This window comes from Lolium rigidum, chromosome 2 (genome assembly GCF_022539505.1).
Source record: "Lolium rigidum isolate FL_2022 chromosome 2, APGP_CSIRO_Lrig_0.1, whole genome shotgun sequence".
Lineage (NCBI taxonomy): Eukaryota > Viridiplantae > Streptophyta > Magnoliopsida > Poales > Poaceae > Lolium > Lolium rigidum.
Genome location: NC_061509.1, coordinates 142,207,758 through 142,224,095, shown reverse-complemented (window position 1 = coordinate 142,224,095; position 16,338 = coordinate 142,207,758). Strand labels below are relative to the sequence as shown.

The following is a 16,338-nucleotide window of genomic DNA, read 5'->3' as shown; positions in this document are numbered from 1 at the left end:
AGATTGTGATGCATCTTCTCTTCTCTCTTCTCAAAACCCTAATCTAGTTAAGTAAGAACAAGTTCATCGCACTCTCGAAACCCTAACCCTGTAGGATGTCGAGAGAGAAACATGTTCCCCTTCGATGCAGTTTTGTTTTAAAAGCGCGAAATTTCCCCGTAATTTACAATGCAATGCACATCCCTTTCTAAAATTTACCCCTCGATCGTCTCTAAACCTGGGACATTACATGTCACCCTACGGTTCGTGAACTATGCAGACATGGGTGAGAACTCTCTCCGACCAATAACCAATAGCGGGATCTAGAGATCCATAATGGCTCCCACATATTCAACGATGACTTTAGTGATCGAATGAACCATTCACATACGATACCAATTCCCTTTGTCACGCGATATTTTACTTGTCCGGGGTTTGATCATCGGTATCACTCTATACCTTGTTCAACCTCGTCTCCTGAAAAGTACTCTTTACTCGTACCGTGGTATGTGGTCTCTTATGAACTTATTCATATGCTTGCAATACATTAGACGACATTCCACCGAGAGGGCCCAGAGTATATCTATCCGTCATCGGGATGGACAAATCCCACTGTTGATCCATATGCCTCAACTCATACTTTCCGGATACTTAATCCCACCTTTATAACCACCCATTTATGCAGTGGCGTTTGATGTAATCAAAGTACCTTTCCGGTATAAGTGATTTACATGATCTCATGGTCATAAGGATTAGGTAACTATGTATCGAAAGCTTATAGCAAATAACTTAATGACGTGATCTTATGCTACGCTTAATTGGGTGTGTCCATTACATCATTCATATAATGATATAACCTTGTTATTAATAACATCCAATGTTCATGATTATGAAACTAATCATCTATTAATCAACAAGCTAGTTAAGAGGCATACTAGGGACTCTTTGTTGTTTACATATCACACATGTATCAATGTTTCGGTTAATACAATTATAGCATGGTATATAAACATTTATCATAAACATAAAGATATATAATAACCACTTTTATTATTGCCTCTTGGGCATATCTCCAACAGTCTCCCACTTGCACTAGAGCCAATAATCTAGATTATATTGTAATGTACCTAACACCCATGGCATTCTGGTGTTGGTCATGCTTTGCCCTAGGGAGAGCTTTAGTCAACGGATCTGCTACATTCAGATCAGTGTGTACTTTGCAAATATTTACTTCTCCATCTTCGATGTACTCGCGAATCGAGTGGTAACGCAGCTTGATATGCTTCGGCCTCTTGTGTGACCTTGGTTCTTGTGCATTGGCGATGGCACCCATGTTGTCACAGTAGATGACTAGTGGGTCCAATGCACTAGGAACCACACCAAGCTCTACAATGAACCTCTTCATCCATACCGCTTCTGATGAAGCCTCTGAAGCCGCTATGTACTCTGATTCTGTTGAAGACTTCGCCACCGTGCACTGCTTCGAGCTTGCCCAGCCTATCGCAGCACCATTCAATATAAACGCGTACCCAGACTGTGACTTAGAGTCATCAGGATCAGTGTTCCAACTTGCATCGGTGTAACTGGTTACAATGAGCTCTTGGTCACCTCCATAACAAAGAAACATATCCTTAGTTCTTTTCAAGTACTTCAGGATATTCTTGACCGCTGTCCAGTGTTCCATCCCTGGATCACTTTGATATCTGCTAGTCAAACTAACAGCATGTGCTATATCCGGTCTAGTACATAGCATGGCATACATAATAGAGCCTACTGCCGAGGCATAGGGGATCTGACTCATCCTTTCTCTTTCTTCTGTCGTAGCCGATCCTTGAGTCTTACTCAATACCTTGCCTGGTAACATAGGTAAGAACTCTTTCTTACTTTCGTCCATTCTAAACTTCTTTAGAATCTTGTCCAGGTATGTACTCTGTGATAGCCCTATTAGACGTCTTGATCTATCTCTATAAATCTTGATGCCTAATATATACGATGCTTCACCAAGGTCTTTCATTGAAAAACTATTATTCAAATAACCTTTTACACTGCTTAATAGTTCTATATCATTCTCAATCAATAATATGTCATCCACATATAATATCAGGAATGCTACAGAGCTCCCACTCACTTTCTTGTAAATACAGGCCTCTCCACAACACTGTATAAACCTGAAGTCTTTGATCACCTTATCAAAGCGTCGGTTCCAACTTCTCGATGCTTGCTTCAGTCCATAGATTGAACGCTGAAGTTTGCATACTTTGTCAACATTTTTAGGATCGACAAAACCTTTGGGTTGTACCATATACAACTCTTCCTCAATGTCTCCATTAAGGAACGTTGTTTTGACATCCATCTGCCAAATCTCATAATCGAAAAATGCAGCTATTGCTAACAAAATCCTCACAGATTTTAACTTCGCTACAGGTGAGAAAGTCTCATCGTAGTCAACTCCTTGAATTTGTTGGAAACCCTTTGCGACAAGTCGAGCTTTATAGACAGTAATATTACCATCAGCATCTGTTTTTCTCTTGAAGATCCATTTATTCTCGACTGCCTTGCGGCTATCGGGTAAGTCTACCAAATTCCATACTTTGTTATCATACATGGATCCCATTTCGGATTTCATGGCTTCTTGCCATTTGTTGGAATCCGGGCTCATCATCGCTTCTTCATACGTCGCAGGGTCTTCATCATTGTTGTCCACAATCATGACATTTAGACAAGGATCATACCAATCAGGAGTGGCATGTTCCCTTGTCGATCTGCGAGGTTCAGTAGTTTCCTCTTTCAAAGTTTCATGATCATTATCATTAGCTTCCTCTGTTGCCGGTGTAGGCGGTACGAGTACAACTTCCGGTACTCGCGCTACTCGATCAACGAGTAAAGATTCATCAATCTCATCGAGTTCTACTTTTCTTCCAGTCACTTCTTTAGTGAGAAATTCTTTCTCAAGAAAGGTTCCGTTCTTAGCAACAAAGATTTTGCCTTCGGATCTGTGATAGAAAGTGTAACCTATAGTTTCCTTAGGGTATCCTATGAAGACGCATTTCTCCGCTTTGGGTTCTAGCTTGTCCGGTTGTAACTTCTTTACATAGGCTTCGCAACCCCAAACTTTAAGGAACGACAGCTTAGGTTTCTTATTGAGCCATAATTCATACGGTGTCGTTTCAACGGATTTTGATGGTGCTCTATTTAAAGTGAATGCGGCTGTCTCTAATGCATAACTCCAAAATGATAACGCCAAATCAGTAAGAGACATCATAGAACGAACTATATCTAAGAGAGTTCGATTACGACGTTCGGACACACCGTTTCGTTGTGGTGTTCCCGGCGGTGTCAATTGTGAAAGTATTCCACATTTCTTTAAATGCATGCCAAACTCATAACTCAGATATTCACCTCCACGATCAGATCGTAGAAATGTAATCTTCTTGTTACGTTGATTTTCTACTTCACTTTGGAATTCCTTAAACTTCTCGAAAGTTTCGGATTTATGTTTCATGAAATAGATATACCCATATCTACTCAGATCATCTGTGAAATTTAGAACATAACGATAACCACCGCGCGATGCTACACTCATTGGTCCGCACACATCGATATGTATGATTTCCAATAAGTCAGTAGCTCGCTCCATCATGCCAGAAAATCGAGTCTTAGTCATTTTTCCCATCAGACATGCTTCACATCTATCAAGTGACTCAAAGTCAAGTGATTCAAGTAATCCATCGGTATGGAGTTTCTTCATGCGTTTCACTCCAATATGACCAAGACGACAGTGCCACATATAAGTAGAATTATCATTCAATTTAATTCGCTTAGCATCAATGTTATGTATATGTGTATCACTACTATCGAGATCTAACAGAAATAAGCCATTCTTTTCTGGTGCTCGACCATAAAAGATATTATTCATAAAAATAGAACAACCATTATTCTCAGACTTGAATGAATAACCGTCTTGCATTAAACAAGATCCAGATATAATGTTCATGCTCAACGCGGGTACAAAATAACAATTATTTAGGCTTAAAACTAATCTCGAAGGTAGATGTAGAGGAAGTGTGCCGACAGCAATCACATCGACTTTGGATCCATTTCCAACGCGCATTGTCACTTCATCCTCCAGTAGTCTTCGTTTATTCTTTAGTTCCTGTTTCGAGTTACAAATATGAGCAACCGAACCAGTATCAAATACCCAGGTACTAGTACGAGAACCGAGTGAGATAAACATCTATAACATGTATATCGGATATACCTTCTTTCTTCTTCTTGACAAGGCCGCTCTTCAGATCAGCCAGATACTTGGAGCAATTACGCTTCCAGTGTCCCTTCTCCTTGCAGTAATAGCACTCAGCATCAGGCAGGCCCGTTCTTAGGTTTCATAAGGAGGCGTGGCAGCTTTCTTGCCACCCTTCTTGAATTTTCCCTTAGACTTGCCCTGTTTCTTGAAACTGGTGGTCTTGTTGACCATCAACACTTGGTGCTCTTTCTTGATCTCAATCTCTGCAGCTTTTAGCATGCCAAAGAGTTCGGGTAACTCCTTGTTCATGTTACGCATGTTGTAGTTCATCACAAAGTTCTTGTAACTAGGTGGCGGTGATTGAAGGACACGATTAATCCCTGATCTATTAGGAATCACTATTCCCAAGTCACCGAGTTTCTTCGCATGCCCGGTCATAACGAGCATGTGCTCACTAACGGAGCTGCCTTCTTCCATCATACAGGCTGAACAAGTGTTTCGATGCTTCATAGCATTCCACGGCCGCATGAGTCTCAAATATAGCTTTCAGCTCATTGACCAACTCATGAGGATCGTGGTGCTCAAAACGTTTTTGAAGATCGGCTTCCGGATCGCACAGGATGGCACACCGAACTTGAGAGTACCGAGCTTTCCGAGTCTCGTAAACATTCTTTACTTCATCGGTTTCAGTTCACGTAGGAGGGTCACCTAGCGGTGCATCAAGCACATATTGCAGATTTCCGCCGGCGAGGAAGATCCTCACATGACGGAACCGGTCGGTGAAGTTGCTACCGTTGCTCTTAAGCTTTTCTTTCTCTAGGAAGCTGGTTAAAATTGATTGGGGACGCCATATCTACAACATATATTTGCAATAGTTTAGACTAAGTTTATGACAAATTGAGTTCAAATTTTAATTCAACATAATTAAAAATCTAGGTGAACTCCCACTCAAAACAATATCCCTCCAATTGTCTTAGTGATCACACGAACCAAATCCACCACACCTAAGTCCGATCATCACGAGACAAGATGTAATTTCAATGGCGAACACTCAAAGTGTTCATCATATCAATCATATGATTCATGCTCTACCTTTCGGTATCACGTGTTCCGAGACCATGTCTGTACATGCTAGGCTCGTCAAGGCCACCTTAGTATCCGCATGTGCAAAGCTGGCTTGCACCCGTTGTATGCACTTGTTGATTCTATCACACCCGATCATCACGAGATGCTTCGAAACGACAAGTCTTGGCAACGGTGCTACTAAGGATGAACACTTTATTATCTTGATATTTTAGTGAGAGGGATCATCTTATAATGCTACCGTCGCGATCTAAGCAAAAAAAGATGCATAAAAGGATTAACATCACATGCAGTTCATATGTGATATGAGATGGCCCTTTTGTCTTTGCGCCTTTGATCTTCATCTCCAAAGCACGGACATGATCTCCATCATCAACGGGCATGATCTCCATCATCGTCGGCGTAGCGTCAAGGTCCATGGCGCCGTCTTCATGGTTGTTCACCTCATGTAGCAAATATTACAACTACTTTGAAATATTACTCAACATGAAATTTAAAGACAACCATAAGGCTCCTGCCGGTTGCCACAATACAATAATGATCATCTCATACATATTCATCATCACATTATGGCCATATCACATCACCAAACCCTGCAAAAACAAGTTAGACGTCTCTAACTTGGTTTGCATATTTTACATGGTTTAGGGTTTTCGAGAGAGATCTAATCTACCTACGAACATGAACCACAACGGTGATACTAATGTTGTCAATAGAAGAGTAAATTGAATCTTCACTATAGTAGGAGAGACGAGACACCCGCAAATCCTCTTATGCAATACAAGTTGCATGTCAAACGAGGAACAAGTCTCATGAACGCGGTCATGTAAAGTTAGTCCGAGCCGCTTCATCCCACTATGCCACAAAGATGCAAAGTACTCAAACTAAAGACAACAAAAGCATCAACGCTCACAAACCATTGTGTTCTACTCGTGCAACCATCTATGCATAGACACGTCTCTGATACCACTGTAGGGATTCGTTGCATAGAAAACAAAAAAAATTCCTACCGCGAGAACGCAATCCAAGCCAAGATGCAATCTAGAAGACGGGAGCAACGAGGGGATTATCGAGACTCACCCTTGAAGATTTCCAAAGCCTATAAGAGTAGGCTCTTATTGCTGCGGTAGACGATCACTTGCCGCTTGCAAAAGCGCGTAGAAGATCTTGATCACGGTGCCACGATCGGGTAGCACCTCCGTACTCGGTCACACGTTCGGTGTTGATGAAGACGACGTCCTTCTCCCCGTTCCGGCGGGCAGCGGAAGTAGTAGCTCCTCCTTGAATCCGGCAGCACGACGGCGTGGTGGCGGTGGCGATGGAGAACTCCGGCGGAGCTTCGCTAAGCGTGCGGGAGAGGTGGAGGAGAGAGGGGGCGGCTAGGGTTTGGGAGAGGGGGTGGCCGGCCTCAAGGGGTGCGGCCAGCTTGTGGTTTTTTTGGTGGCCGGCCCCCTCCCCTATGCCCCTCGTTATATAGGTGGATCCCCAAGTGTTGGACTACAAGTCTTCGAATAAGACCCCAACACAAGAACCTTCCATGTAGTAGGGAAACCTACCCAAGGTGGGACTCCCACCTCAAGTGGGATTCCCCCTTCCATGTGGGGGGTGGCCGGCCCCCTTAGGTGGAGTCCACCTTGGACTCCCCCCTCTAGGGTTGGCCGGCCATGGGGAGGTGGAGTCCCTCCGGGACTCCTCCTTCCTTAGTGATTCCTTCCGGACTTTTATAGAACCTTCTAGAACCTTCCGTAAAATCACCGGATCATTTTCAAACTTATAAAATGACTTCCTATATATGAATCTTATTCTCCGGACCATTCTGGAACTCCTCGTGACGTCCGGGATCCCATCCGAGACTTCGAACAATACTTCGAACTCCATTCCATATTCAAGTTCTACCATTACAACATCAAACCTTAAGTGTGTCACCCTACGGTTCGTGAACTATGCGGACATGGGTGAGAACTCTCTCCGACCAATAACCAATAGCGGGATCTGGAGATCCATAATGGCTCCCACATATTCAATGATGACTTTAGTGATCGAATGAACCATTCACATACGATACCAATTCCCTTTGTCACGCGATATTTTACTTGTCCGAGGTTTGATCATCGGTATCACTCTATACCTTGTTCAACCTCGTCTCCGACAAGTACTCTTTACTCGTACCGTGGTATGTGGTCTCTTATGAACTTATTCATATTCTTGCAATACATTAGACGACATTCCACCGAGAGGCCCCAGAGTATATCTATCCGTCATCGGGATGGACAAATCCCACTGTTGATCCATATGCCTCAACTCATACTTTCCGGATAATTAATCCCACCTTTATAACCACCCATTTACACAGTGGCGTTTGATGTAATCAAAGTACCTTTCCGGTATAAGTGATTTACATGATCTCATGGTCATAAGGATTAGGTAACTATGTATCGAAAGCTTATAGCAAATAACTTAATGACGTGATCTTATGCTACGCTTAATTGGGTGTGTCTATTACATCATTCATATAATGATATAACCTTGTTATTAATAACATCCAATGTTCATGATTATGAAACTAATCATCTATTAATCAACAAGCTAGTTAAGAGGCATACTAGGGACTCTTTGTTGTTTACATATCACACATGTATCAATGTTTCGGTTAATACAATTATAGCATGGTATATAAACATTTATCATAAACATAAAGATATATAATAACCACTTTTATTATTGCCTCTTGGGCATATCTCCAACAACCCTACCCCGCAACACCGCCGCAGTACATGTCATCTGCTCGGGCCTTGCCGCGCCAGAGAACAGGATGTGAGTTGGGGTAGGTTCTGGGGCGCATCTGTTGCGTGTTTGGGGCCCAAACATCTTTCGGTTACGTCGCCCGACCTTCCCGCCCAGGACCTGTTCGGTCAATTGTGCATATAGTTTTCTTACTCATCTTTTGGTCGCTATTGTGGGGGACCATTGATCAACGGTTGCTACCCACGCAGATGGAAATGTGGAAGATGTTGGACAAGTTCTGCGCTGAGGTCATTGACTTCTCTTCCGACGAAGAGTCCGATCATACGGCGCAAAACATGGCTCTGCGGCCTCCATCATCCACGAGCACAATGCCAGCTAGATGCCGGTGCACCGAGGCTCTGTGAAGAGCCGCTCAAAAAACATGTCACGCAACATAGTGGAAGGGCACATCCGGCTCCACAAGGACTACTCTTCCACCGCACTGATCCGGTGTTCCCGGAAAAAATGTTCCGGCGCCGGTACAGGATGTCAAGGGACCTGTTCATGGTCATTCTACGGGCGTTAGAGACTACGACCCGTACTTCCAATGCATGCTCGATGCAACATGTGCGCTAGGCTACACCTCGTATCAAAAATATTCCACAGCTATTCGCATGCTTTCCTATGGAATGGATGCTGATATATTCGATGAGTATCTTTGAATGGGTGAGAGCACCTACCTTGAGTCAATTTATCGCTTTTGCCGAGCCGTGATTGCCGTGTTCGGAGAATATTACTTGAGGGAGCCAACAGTTGAGGATACTAGGTGGCTGGGGGCTGTTGTCTATCAACGAGTCTAGAGGGTTTCCAGACATGATTGGTAGCATAGATTGCATGCACTCGGAGTGGAAGAACTATACATTTGGATGGCAGGGTCAGTACATCGGCCATGCGAAGGGATGCACTCATTTTTTGAAGCAGTGATATCTCAAGATTTATTGATTTGCCATTCATTCTTTGGCATGTCTGGTTCCAACAACGACATCAATGTGTTGCACCGATCATCGTTTTTCAACAGGCTTATGCAAGGCAAAACTCCCCAGGTAAGCTACCAGATCAATGGAAATGAATATGACAAGCCATATTATCTTGTTGATGGCATCTCCCCTAACTGGATCACACTGGTGAAAACTGACCGTAATCCAAACTCGGAAAACACAAGGAGGTTTGCCAAGATGCAAAAGGCTTGCAGGAAAGATGTGGAGCGGGGATTTGGTGTGCTCCAAGCTCGGTGGGCAATTTTTCGTCACCCAGCAAGAACATGGTCTCTGGAGACCATGCATGAGGTCATGAACTGTTGCATGATCATGCACAACATGATCGTTGAGAAAGAGCGTCCTGATGACCGCAATGAGCACCAATAGAATTTCCAGGGTGACCTGTTGCGTCAATTCCTGGAGCATCATCATTATCTGCATATGAATGTTGAAGTCACTGACGAGAACATGTCCAAACGCCTACAAACGGATCTGATTGAGCATCAGTGAGCATTGGCTGGCCATGAAGACAATGCGTAGAGGTCAATATCATCTTATTTTTATGTAAACTTTTAAGAATTAGGATGTAATAACTGAGACTACTTTAAACCTTGTTTATTTTGTTGTTTAAAACATCCCAATTCATGTCCCCGGGCCAAATGTGTCGCCCCACTGGAGGCACCCCGACTTAAATGGACGCGCGGTAAAAACGACTAATTTCGTATCCGCGGCCCAATGCAAACGGACGCGTGATCATTTTGCACATCTGAAATGCGTCACCCCGTTGGAGATTCCCTAAGCAAAGGAATCCACCCCTGATTGGGTCTTCTCATGATGCATCACTCAATCTCAGGTCTTTGATGACTTCTCAATTCTCACCGAGCAATAGTTGTTCCTCCTCAGATTCTCTATGTAGAAGCATCATGTAAACCGATAGATTATCTAAATTACAAAGTTGACAAGTCGATTTATTGATAGGTGTTTTGTTTTTCCGTGGCAACTATGCACGAACATTTTATCAGTCCTCTTTTTTAGGAATCAATGGGGGGGGGGGGGGGGGGATCGTCCACCTAAACATATTTTTCATTAATAGCGTAAGGGGTACACGGATGTGACACCAGGGGGTAGCAACCAACAGCTTGGGTCTGGTGCGGGGTACCACACCCAACAAATAGAAGTTCAGGTGGAAGGGGGGAGGGGGGTCGCAAGAGATGGGAGTACATAGTTAAATAGTCTAATAAACAGACCGACTCCAAGCTAACATGGGGTCCATGTTAACACGAGACGGGGCGCGGATGATCCAAAGTCGGGGGGTGATCGACCAACAAAGCGAGCACACTGGGAGTAGACACGAGATCCACGTCAAAAACCATTTTGTTGTGAGACTTCCAGATGAACCACATGAGGGCAAGCACGACGGTGTTATGTGCCATCGGGTGCATGGGAGGCAGGCTTTCGGAGAGGGCGTCGAGAAGAGTCCGCTCATTAGCGTCGGCCTGGATACACATTGAGGGCGCGACGGCACACCACATGGGGCAGAAGCGGGGGCAGCCCACGAGTAAGTGTGAGATGTCTTCTAGCTGGACAAGGCAAAATTGGAGAGGGCGTCGAGAAGAGTCCGCTCATTAGCGTCGGCCTGGATACGCATTGAGGGCGCGACAGCACACCACATGGGGCAGAAGCGGGGGCAGCCCACGAGTAAGTGTGAGATGTCTTCGAGCTGGACAAGGCAAAATTGGCAAAAGCAGATCTCATGTCTAAACTAATACTCCCTCCGATCCGGAAAAAGTGTCGGACGGTAAGTTTTGCAAAAAAGCCATCGCACTTATTTTCCAATCAACCCGCACACCACATCTCGTCGGGTCAGCCCGCACCCCGCATTCGCAGTTTCGCACCCAGCAACCAGCAACCCTCCCCCGCTTACTCTCTCTTCTCCCCTCGACCATCCATGGCTCGCCGACCTCCCCACCGCAAAAAGGCAGACCTCTGGGTCCACGCCGGCGACAAATCGCCGGATCCGGCGTCGGCGAGGATGGATCTGATTGCTGTGATGCCAGACACACTAGATCCGGTGCCCCCGTTGCTGCATCCCTCCTCCGCGAAGCCATACCTGCTGGGCCGGCGTCGAGGCCCTGGCCTCCCGCATCTCCGCCTTCCTAGACATGGCGGACCCGTATGGTGCCGGCACGGAGCCGAAGCAGCCGCTGAAGGCGGCGCTCGATATGGAGGATCAGATCGCTTGCCTGTTCTGAAATTCGTAGGACGCGGAATGGCTTTTCTGATTTTACAAGGGCTTAATTGTAAAATCAATGTGTATTAGCGTTCCGACTCTTTTTTGGGATCGGAGGGAGTAGATCATTTGAATCACGGGTAGAGGCGGGAGAGGAGCTCAGATTAGCCTTGTAAATACTGCTTAGTCTAGGGTAGGTTTAGTGTTTCTGGTGTTGGGCGCTATGCTCGTCTGGAGTGTGTCGTATCCACGTTCCAACAGTGGATCCTATGGCGATAGGGTTCTAGCTGCTGGCTGCAACGAGCTCCCACCTCTCCGAGAACTTGTTGCCAACATCTCCAAGAATAAGCTCGGCTGGTTTCCTATTTTGGAAGGGACTGATGATCCAAATTAGGCTTTTCTCGGTTGCTTTCCGTGTAGTGGCCTTGGCATCAGCAGTTGTGACCGATGGCTGGCAGCCTCCATGGCGCCATCTTTACCGGAACCAGCTGCAAAAGCAGCCCCCCTAAATCTCCACATCCTCGTTTTTATTCATTATAACTTCATCCTCACCAAAACTTGATGCAAGAAGGGCGGGCCCTGTTGTGTTCAAATAAATATCTGTTATTCAACACAGTAGCTCGTGGATAGTCATGAGTAACCATGCACAAAATATAGCAGCATCTGCACGAGAAAATCCCGAGCTTAGCTAAAAGATCTGCACCACTCAATACATCCAGTTCCATTCGCAATACTAGAAGACAGTGGCACATAGAAAACCTCCAGTGTTTTGACGGAATCAACAGTGTACGACAAATTAAGTAGCAGCCGTCACTGCCTTCTGACGACTTGAAACTCTAGACAAAGCTCGGCCCATAGTACCAGTGACTCGAGCGTCACACTGCCGGGCTTCTTAGCGCTGGCTGAACAAAGCACGGCTGACGATACCGGTTGCCTCCATGTAACGCTCAACGCAGCGTGATATGCAGCTGCTCTCGCTTCCTGTCAAGCTTGTTCCTGGCTTGGTCACACACTTCGCGAAGCACTTGGTCCCAAGAGTCTGAAATTGCAAGAGACAATTAGCATGGTGCTATGCATATAGCAGAAAGAAACAATACAGCTAATGAAGAAGTAATGAACTCGCAGCGAATATGATGGTTTTTGTTCTGTGCACGATATGTATTACTGCTTATATGCACAAATATGGAAAATAAAAAGATGTTTCTCAAACTATCTCTTATGTGACATCATTGACAAATCAACAGACCTAGAAACTTCCCTCCTGATACTTTGTGCATTGTTTGTTGTGGAAGCATTTTCAAATTAAGAAGTGCTGGTTCAACCAAAATTACATTTCCCAAGAAATTAATAATTCGCTCAGATCTTCTGGCCACAAGGGTAACATGAAGACCTTAATAAAAAGATTTTAAAAAAACAAGACTCACGGTCACCAACACCCAGAGCATATTCTTATAGAAGAAGCTTTGAGCCGAAAACCCGCGAAGATGGAGTTCGAACCCGGGTTGCAGGGTAGCCACCAGCTCAAACTAACCACCTTTATCTTAATAAATAGATAGGCAAAACAGATAGCAAAGACAATGCTGAAAAGTCAACACAATAGCAAGACCTCAGGGAAGTAGAAGCATGTGGGTTGTTAAGATACAATTTGCTTGTATCAATCTCAAATATATATTTAAGGTGTTATTAAGTATACTGAAGTACTGAACCAATGTCTAAGCAAGTTAACAGACACCGACTTAGCGAGTTCACTATTATCGAGTAGCAATACAATGTACTCCCTCTGTTCACAAATATAGGACGTTTTAGGGCTCCTTTGATTCAAAGGATTTGCATAGGAATTGTGTAGGATTTGGTTCCTATGGGAAAATTTCCTATACATGTTGTTTGATTCATAGGAACATAGCCTATAGGAAAAATTCCTATAGGAATCTTGTAGTGTAATTCCTATAGGAAAAAAGCATTAGCTCATACCTCATGGAAAAATTCCTTTGCTACAATCAAACAAACTTCATCTTCCTATAGGATTCAAGTAGACATGCCATTCCAATCCTATACCTTTCCTATTCCTATGTTTTTCCTATCCTTCAAATCAAAGGAGCCCTAGACACTTCAAGTGAGCTAGATACACACCATAATAAGTGAATCTACACACTAAAAATAGTCGAGATACATCCCAAAATAGATGATGAATCTACTAAAAGCTAAAACATCTTATATAAGTAAACAGAGGGAGTAGTTTTTAAGTCCCCAATATCTACCGGGCGCTGGATTTTTTTTTATACCAATGCTACAGATCATCACTAGATTAAAAAGAAAAATATAACATGCTACATCGCCATTCCGCGGATCGCACAGCATATCTCCAAAAAAAAAAATAGTGTATCTTCGTTGAACATAGTGCAATGTAATAATAGTTCAAATCAAATAATACTACAACACATTACATTAGAAAAAAGCATGTACTCTTTGTCTCAAGCTCTACTGTATGGATAACATTAAGTTATGAGGGATGCAATATTGTTAAGAAAAGGGTTGCCCCCTCACCTGGCTTAACAATTAAACCAATGTTCCATATTATAATACGTTTTGGGTAGGCTAGTAGAAGATAAAATCTTCAGTACCTACTTACGAATCTAAAACTAAATAGTGGTTTGGTACTTGCCAACATTGATTACAATAGAACAACACCAACATTTGCTTCTCCTAACAATAACTTTTACCAAAGGTTCTCAAAACAATCTATATAAATCCAAATTAAAACAAACTGAAAACACAAGGCCCTAGTTAAAGAAACTATAGCGGACCCTGAGTCCAACCAGAAAAAAAAATAGAGCCTCTGCCAGACTGTAGTGAAAGATGGCCGGACAAGGAAGTCAACCAGAAAATTTCCGGTTGAACCGCCAGCTTCGTTCAGAAACTGCAGGACGGTCCAACCAGCAACAGTAATCTGCAAATCTCTGCACTAAAATTATATGTTGGTAGAGGGATGGATTCGAAACCTGGTTGCAAGTGTTGAAGTCGTGACCTCAACCACAACGCACTAACTATCTTCCCTAGTTTGTTTTTTCGAGCCTGCATAAACCTTTATTTCTCTATCACAGTAGTAGAAAATCCTATTTTTAATGACAGGTCCAGCTATTGAACCGATGAACTAACAAGCAAACCAGTGGACCAATGAACCAACATTCTGACCGGTTCGGTCACCGGTCTGGTTTCAAAAACTATGCATGAGACGAAGAGATTCATGGACATTTGTAAACCTCAGGTACAAACATTTCTGCCAGGAAGTGTGACACTAACTGATAGGTATCACGTACCATTAAAGAAAAATATGGCTTAGTACGTGGCCAGAAGTATCAGAATAACTTATTTATAGTAATGATTAGTGCATGATGTTTGTCTTAAAGATCTCATTTATTAATGTTGACATGTGCTGGACCTTTTGTGTCTTTTCTTGCTATACTATTTCTTTCTAAATATATACATACAACCAAATTGCAAATTAGTGATATTGGAATTTGGAAAATGTTGTTAACGCCATACCCATATTGACACTAGTATCCTATATTGCCGATGTGCATCATATATCTCGCCTCAAGGAAAAAAAAATACGCATATATTAAACACATATATGGAATATAAATGCTAAATAAAGTGGATAAAGGCACTAAGTCAAGAAAATTGATCTGTTCTTTTAATAGATTTGAATCCTAAGATTTTCAACAATGATCCTTACTGACTAGGGGAAATAAATAGGACAATACAAACAGTTGGGAGTCTAGTTGTACCACCAGCCCATCCCACATCCCTCCAATTAATTTGAGGGCAATGCAGATCTGTTTGGTAGATCATATATTCAAAACATATGTAGATTGTTATTACAAATCAACAGTTTCAGTGAACATTGCTTAAGAGTTATAGCATGTCAAGTTCTTTCCAAGCTAATATCATGTACTTAGGAATGGAAATAAGCTACTCTGATCTAGCTAACAATCACATTAAAGCTATAGCTATTAGAGGAGCAAAAGGATTGAGCCCAAACTCAAATAAAGAGCTCATTACTAAGAGATGAATATATACATCCTATAATAATTAGTAAAAACACAATGGGATACCATCTAAAACGATTAAAGTATAAGTCGATAAATAGAGCACAAATTTCCCCAACCAAGCAATGTAGACTGCTGCTTGCTCAAAACTAGAATCTGCAGAGACTGCTGCTTGCTCAAAGCTAGAATCTGCAATCTCCCCCAAACAGAACACCTATCTGACAATAAACCCTAAACGATGTCAAAAGAGAACTTGCAATCATCACAACAAGAAATCCCCAACGAAACTACTCCTGCTATTGGGGAACCAAGGAATATTCGGCGCCAGAGTAGCAGCAGCAGCAGAATCTATGAAAACAAAAGGAACCCAACTATTCGCTTCCTTCTCAAGCAAACCTGCTAGATGCGAATCAGTAATCACTGATGCCCAGTAGCTAGAAGCCTAGCCGTCAATACTGACCAAATCAGAGCTATTACTGAAGATATAAAAGGATTGGGGGGGCGGGGGGAGATTGGGGAAGAAATTCCACCTCCATGAACTCCTGGGCATAGGCCTGGGCGAGCTGCGCCTTGATCTGCTCCATGACCGCATCCGTGCTTTGCTGCGAGCCGGAGGACGACATCGACGACGACGAGAAGGAGTCCATGCCGGCTTCGCCTTGCTTGCTTTCCAAGTATTCGCTGGTGATCGGTGGTTGCGGTGTGTTCTGCGCCGAAGATTTCTGGGGACGGCGAGTTATACCAGGGTCAGGGCAGGGGCGGCGCCCGGGCAGGATAATAAACCCTAAGAAGTCAGATCGGCGAAGGGCCGGTCCAACTTCAGCAGCAAGATATATGGGCCCACGTTATTATTGGGCAGCCAAGCCCATGTGTCGATGTGCAGTGGGTAGGATCTTTCCGTATATAACGGGCCTTCTTTCCTTCAAATCTTTACATCTTGACAAAACTTCGATTTGGGCCGAACTGGCCGGGTATTTGTTTTTTACGAATTCA

The 16,338-nt window shown here is 43.5% G+C and overlaps 1 protein-coding gene across 1 annotated transcript; it reads right to left on the bottom strand.

The window, feature by feature from the left end:
* Window positions 1–11,950: 11,950 nt before the first annotated feature.
* On the bottom strand, window positions 11,951–16,117 carry LOC124687371 (mitochondrial import inner membrane translocase subunit Tim13-like). Its single transcript, XM_047221161.1, has 2 exons — window positions 15,876–16,117; window positions 11,951–12,335 (listed from the first exon to the last, which is right to left on the bottom strand). Exons 1-2 carry the CDS (start codon window positions 15,990–15,992, stop codon window positions 12,189–12,191), a joined length of 264 nt encoding a protein of 87 aa, XP_047077117.1. The 5' UTR covers window positions 15,993–16,117; the 3' UTR covers window positions 11,951–12,188.
* Window positions 16,118–16,338: the final 221 nt, after the last annotated feature.

Excerpts from the sequence above, each read along its gene's own strand:
- LOC124687371 (XM_047221161.1), bottom strand. The coding sequence starts at position 15,992 with ATGGACTCCTTCTCGTCGTCGTCGATGTCGTCCTCCGGCTCGCAGCAA. Across the intron at positions 12,336-15,875 it reads ATGCCCAGGAGTTCATGGAG|ACTCTTGGGACCAAGTGCTT; the intron begins GTGGAATTTCTT and ends TTGCAATTTCAG.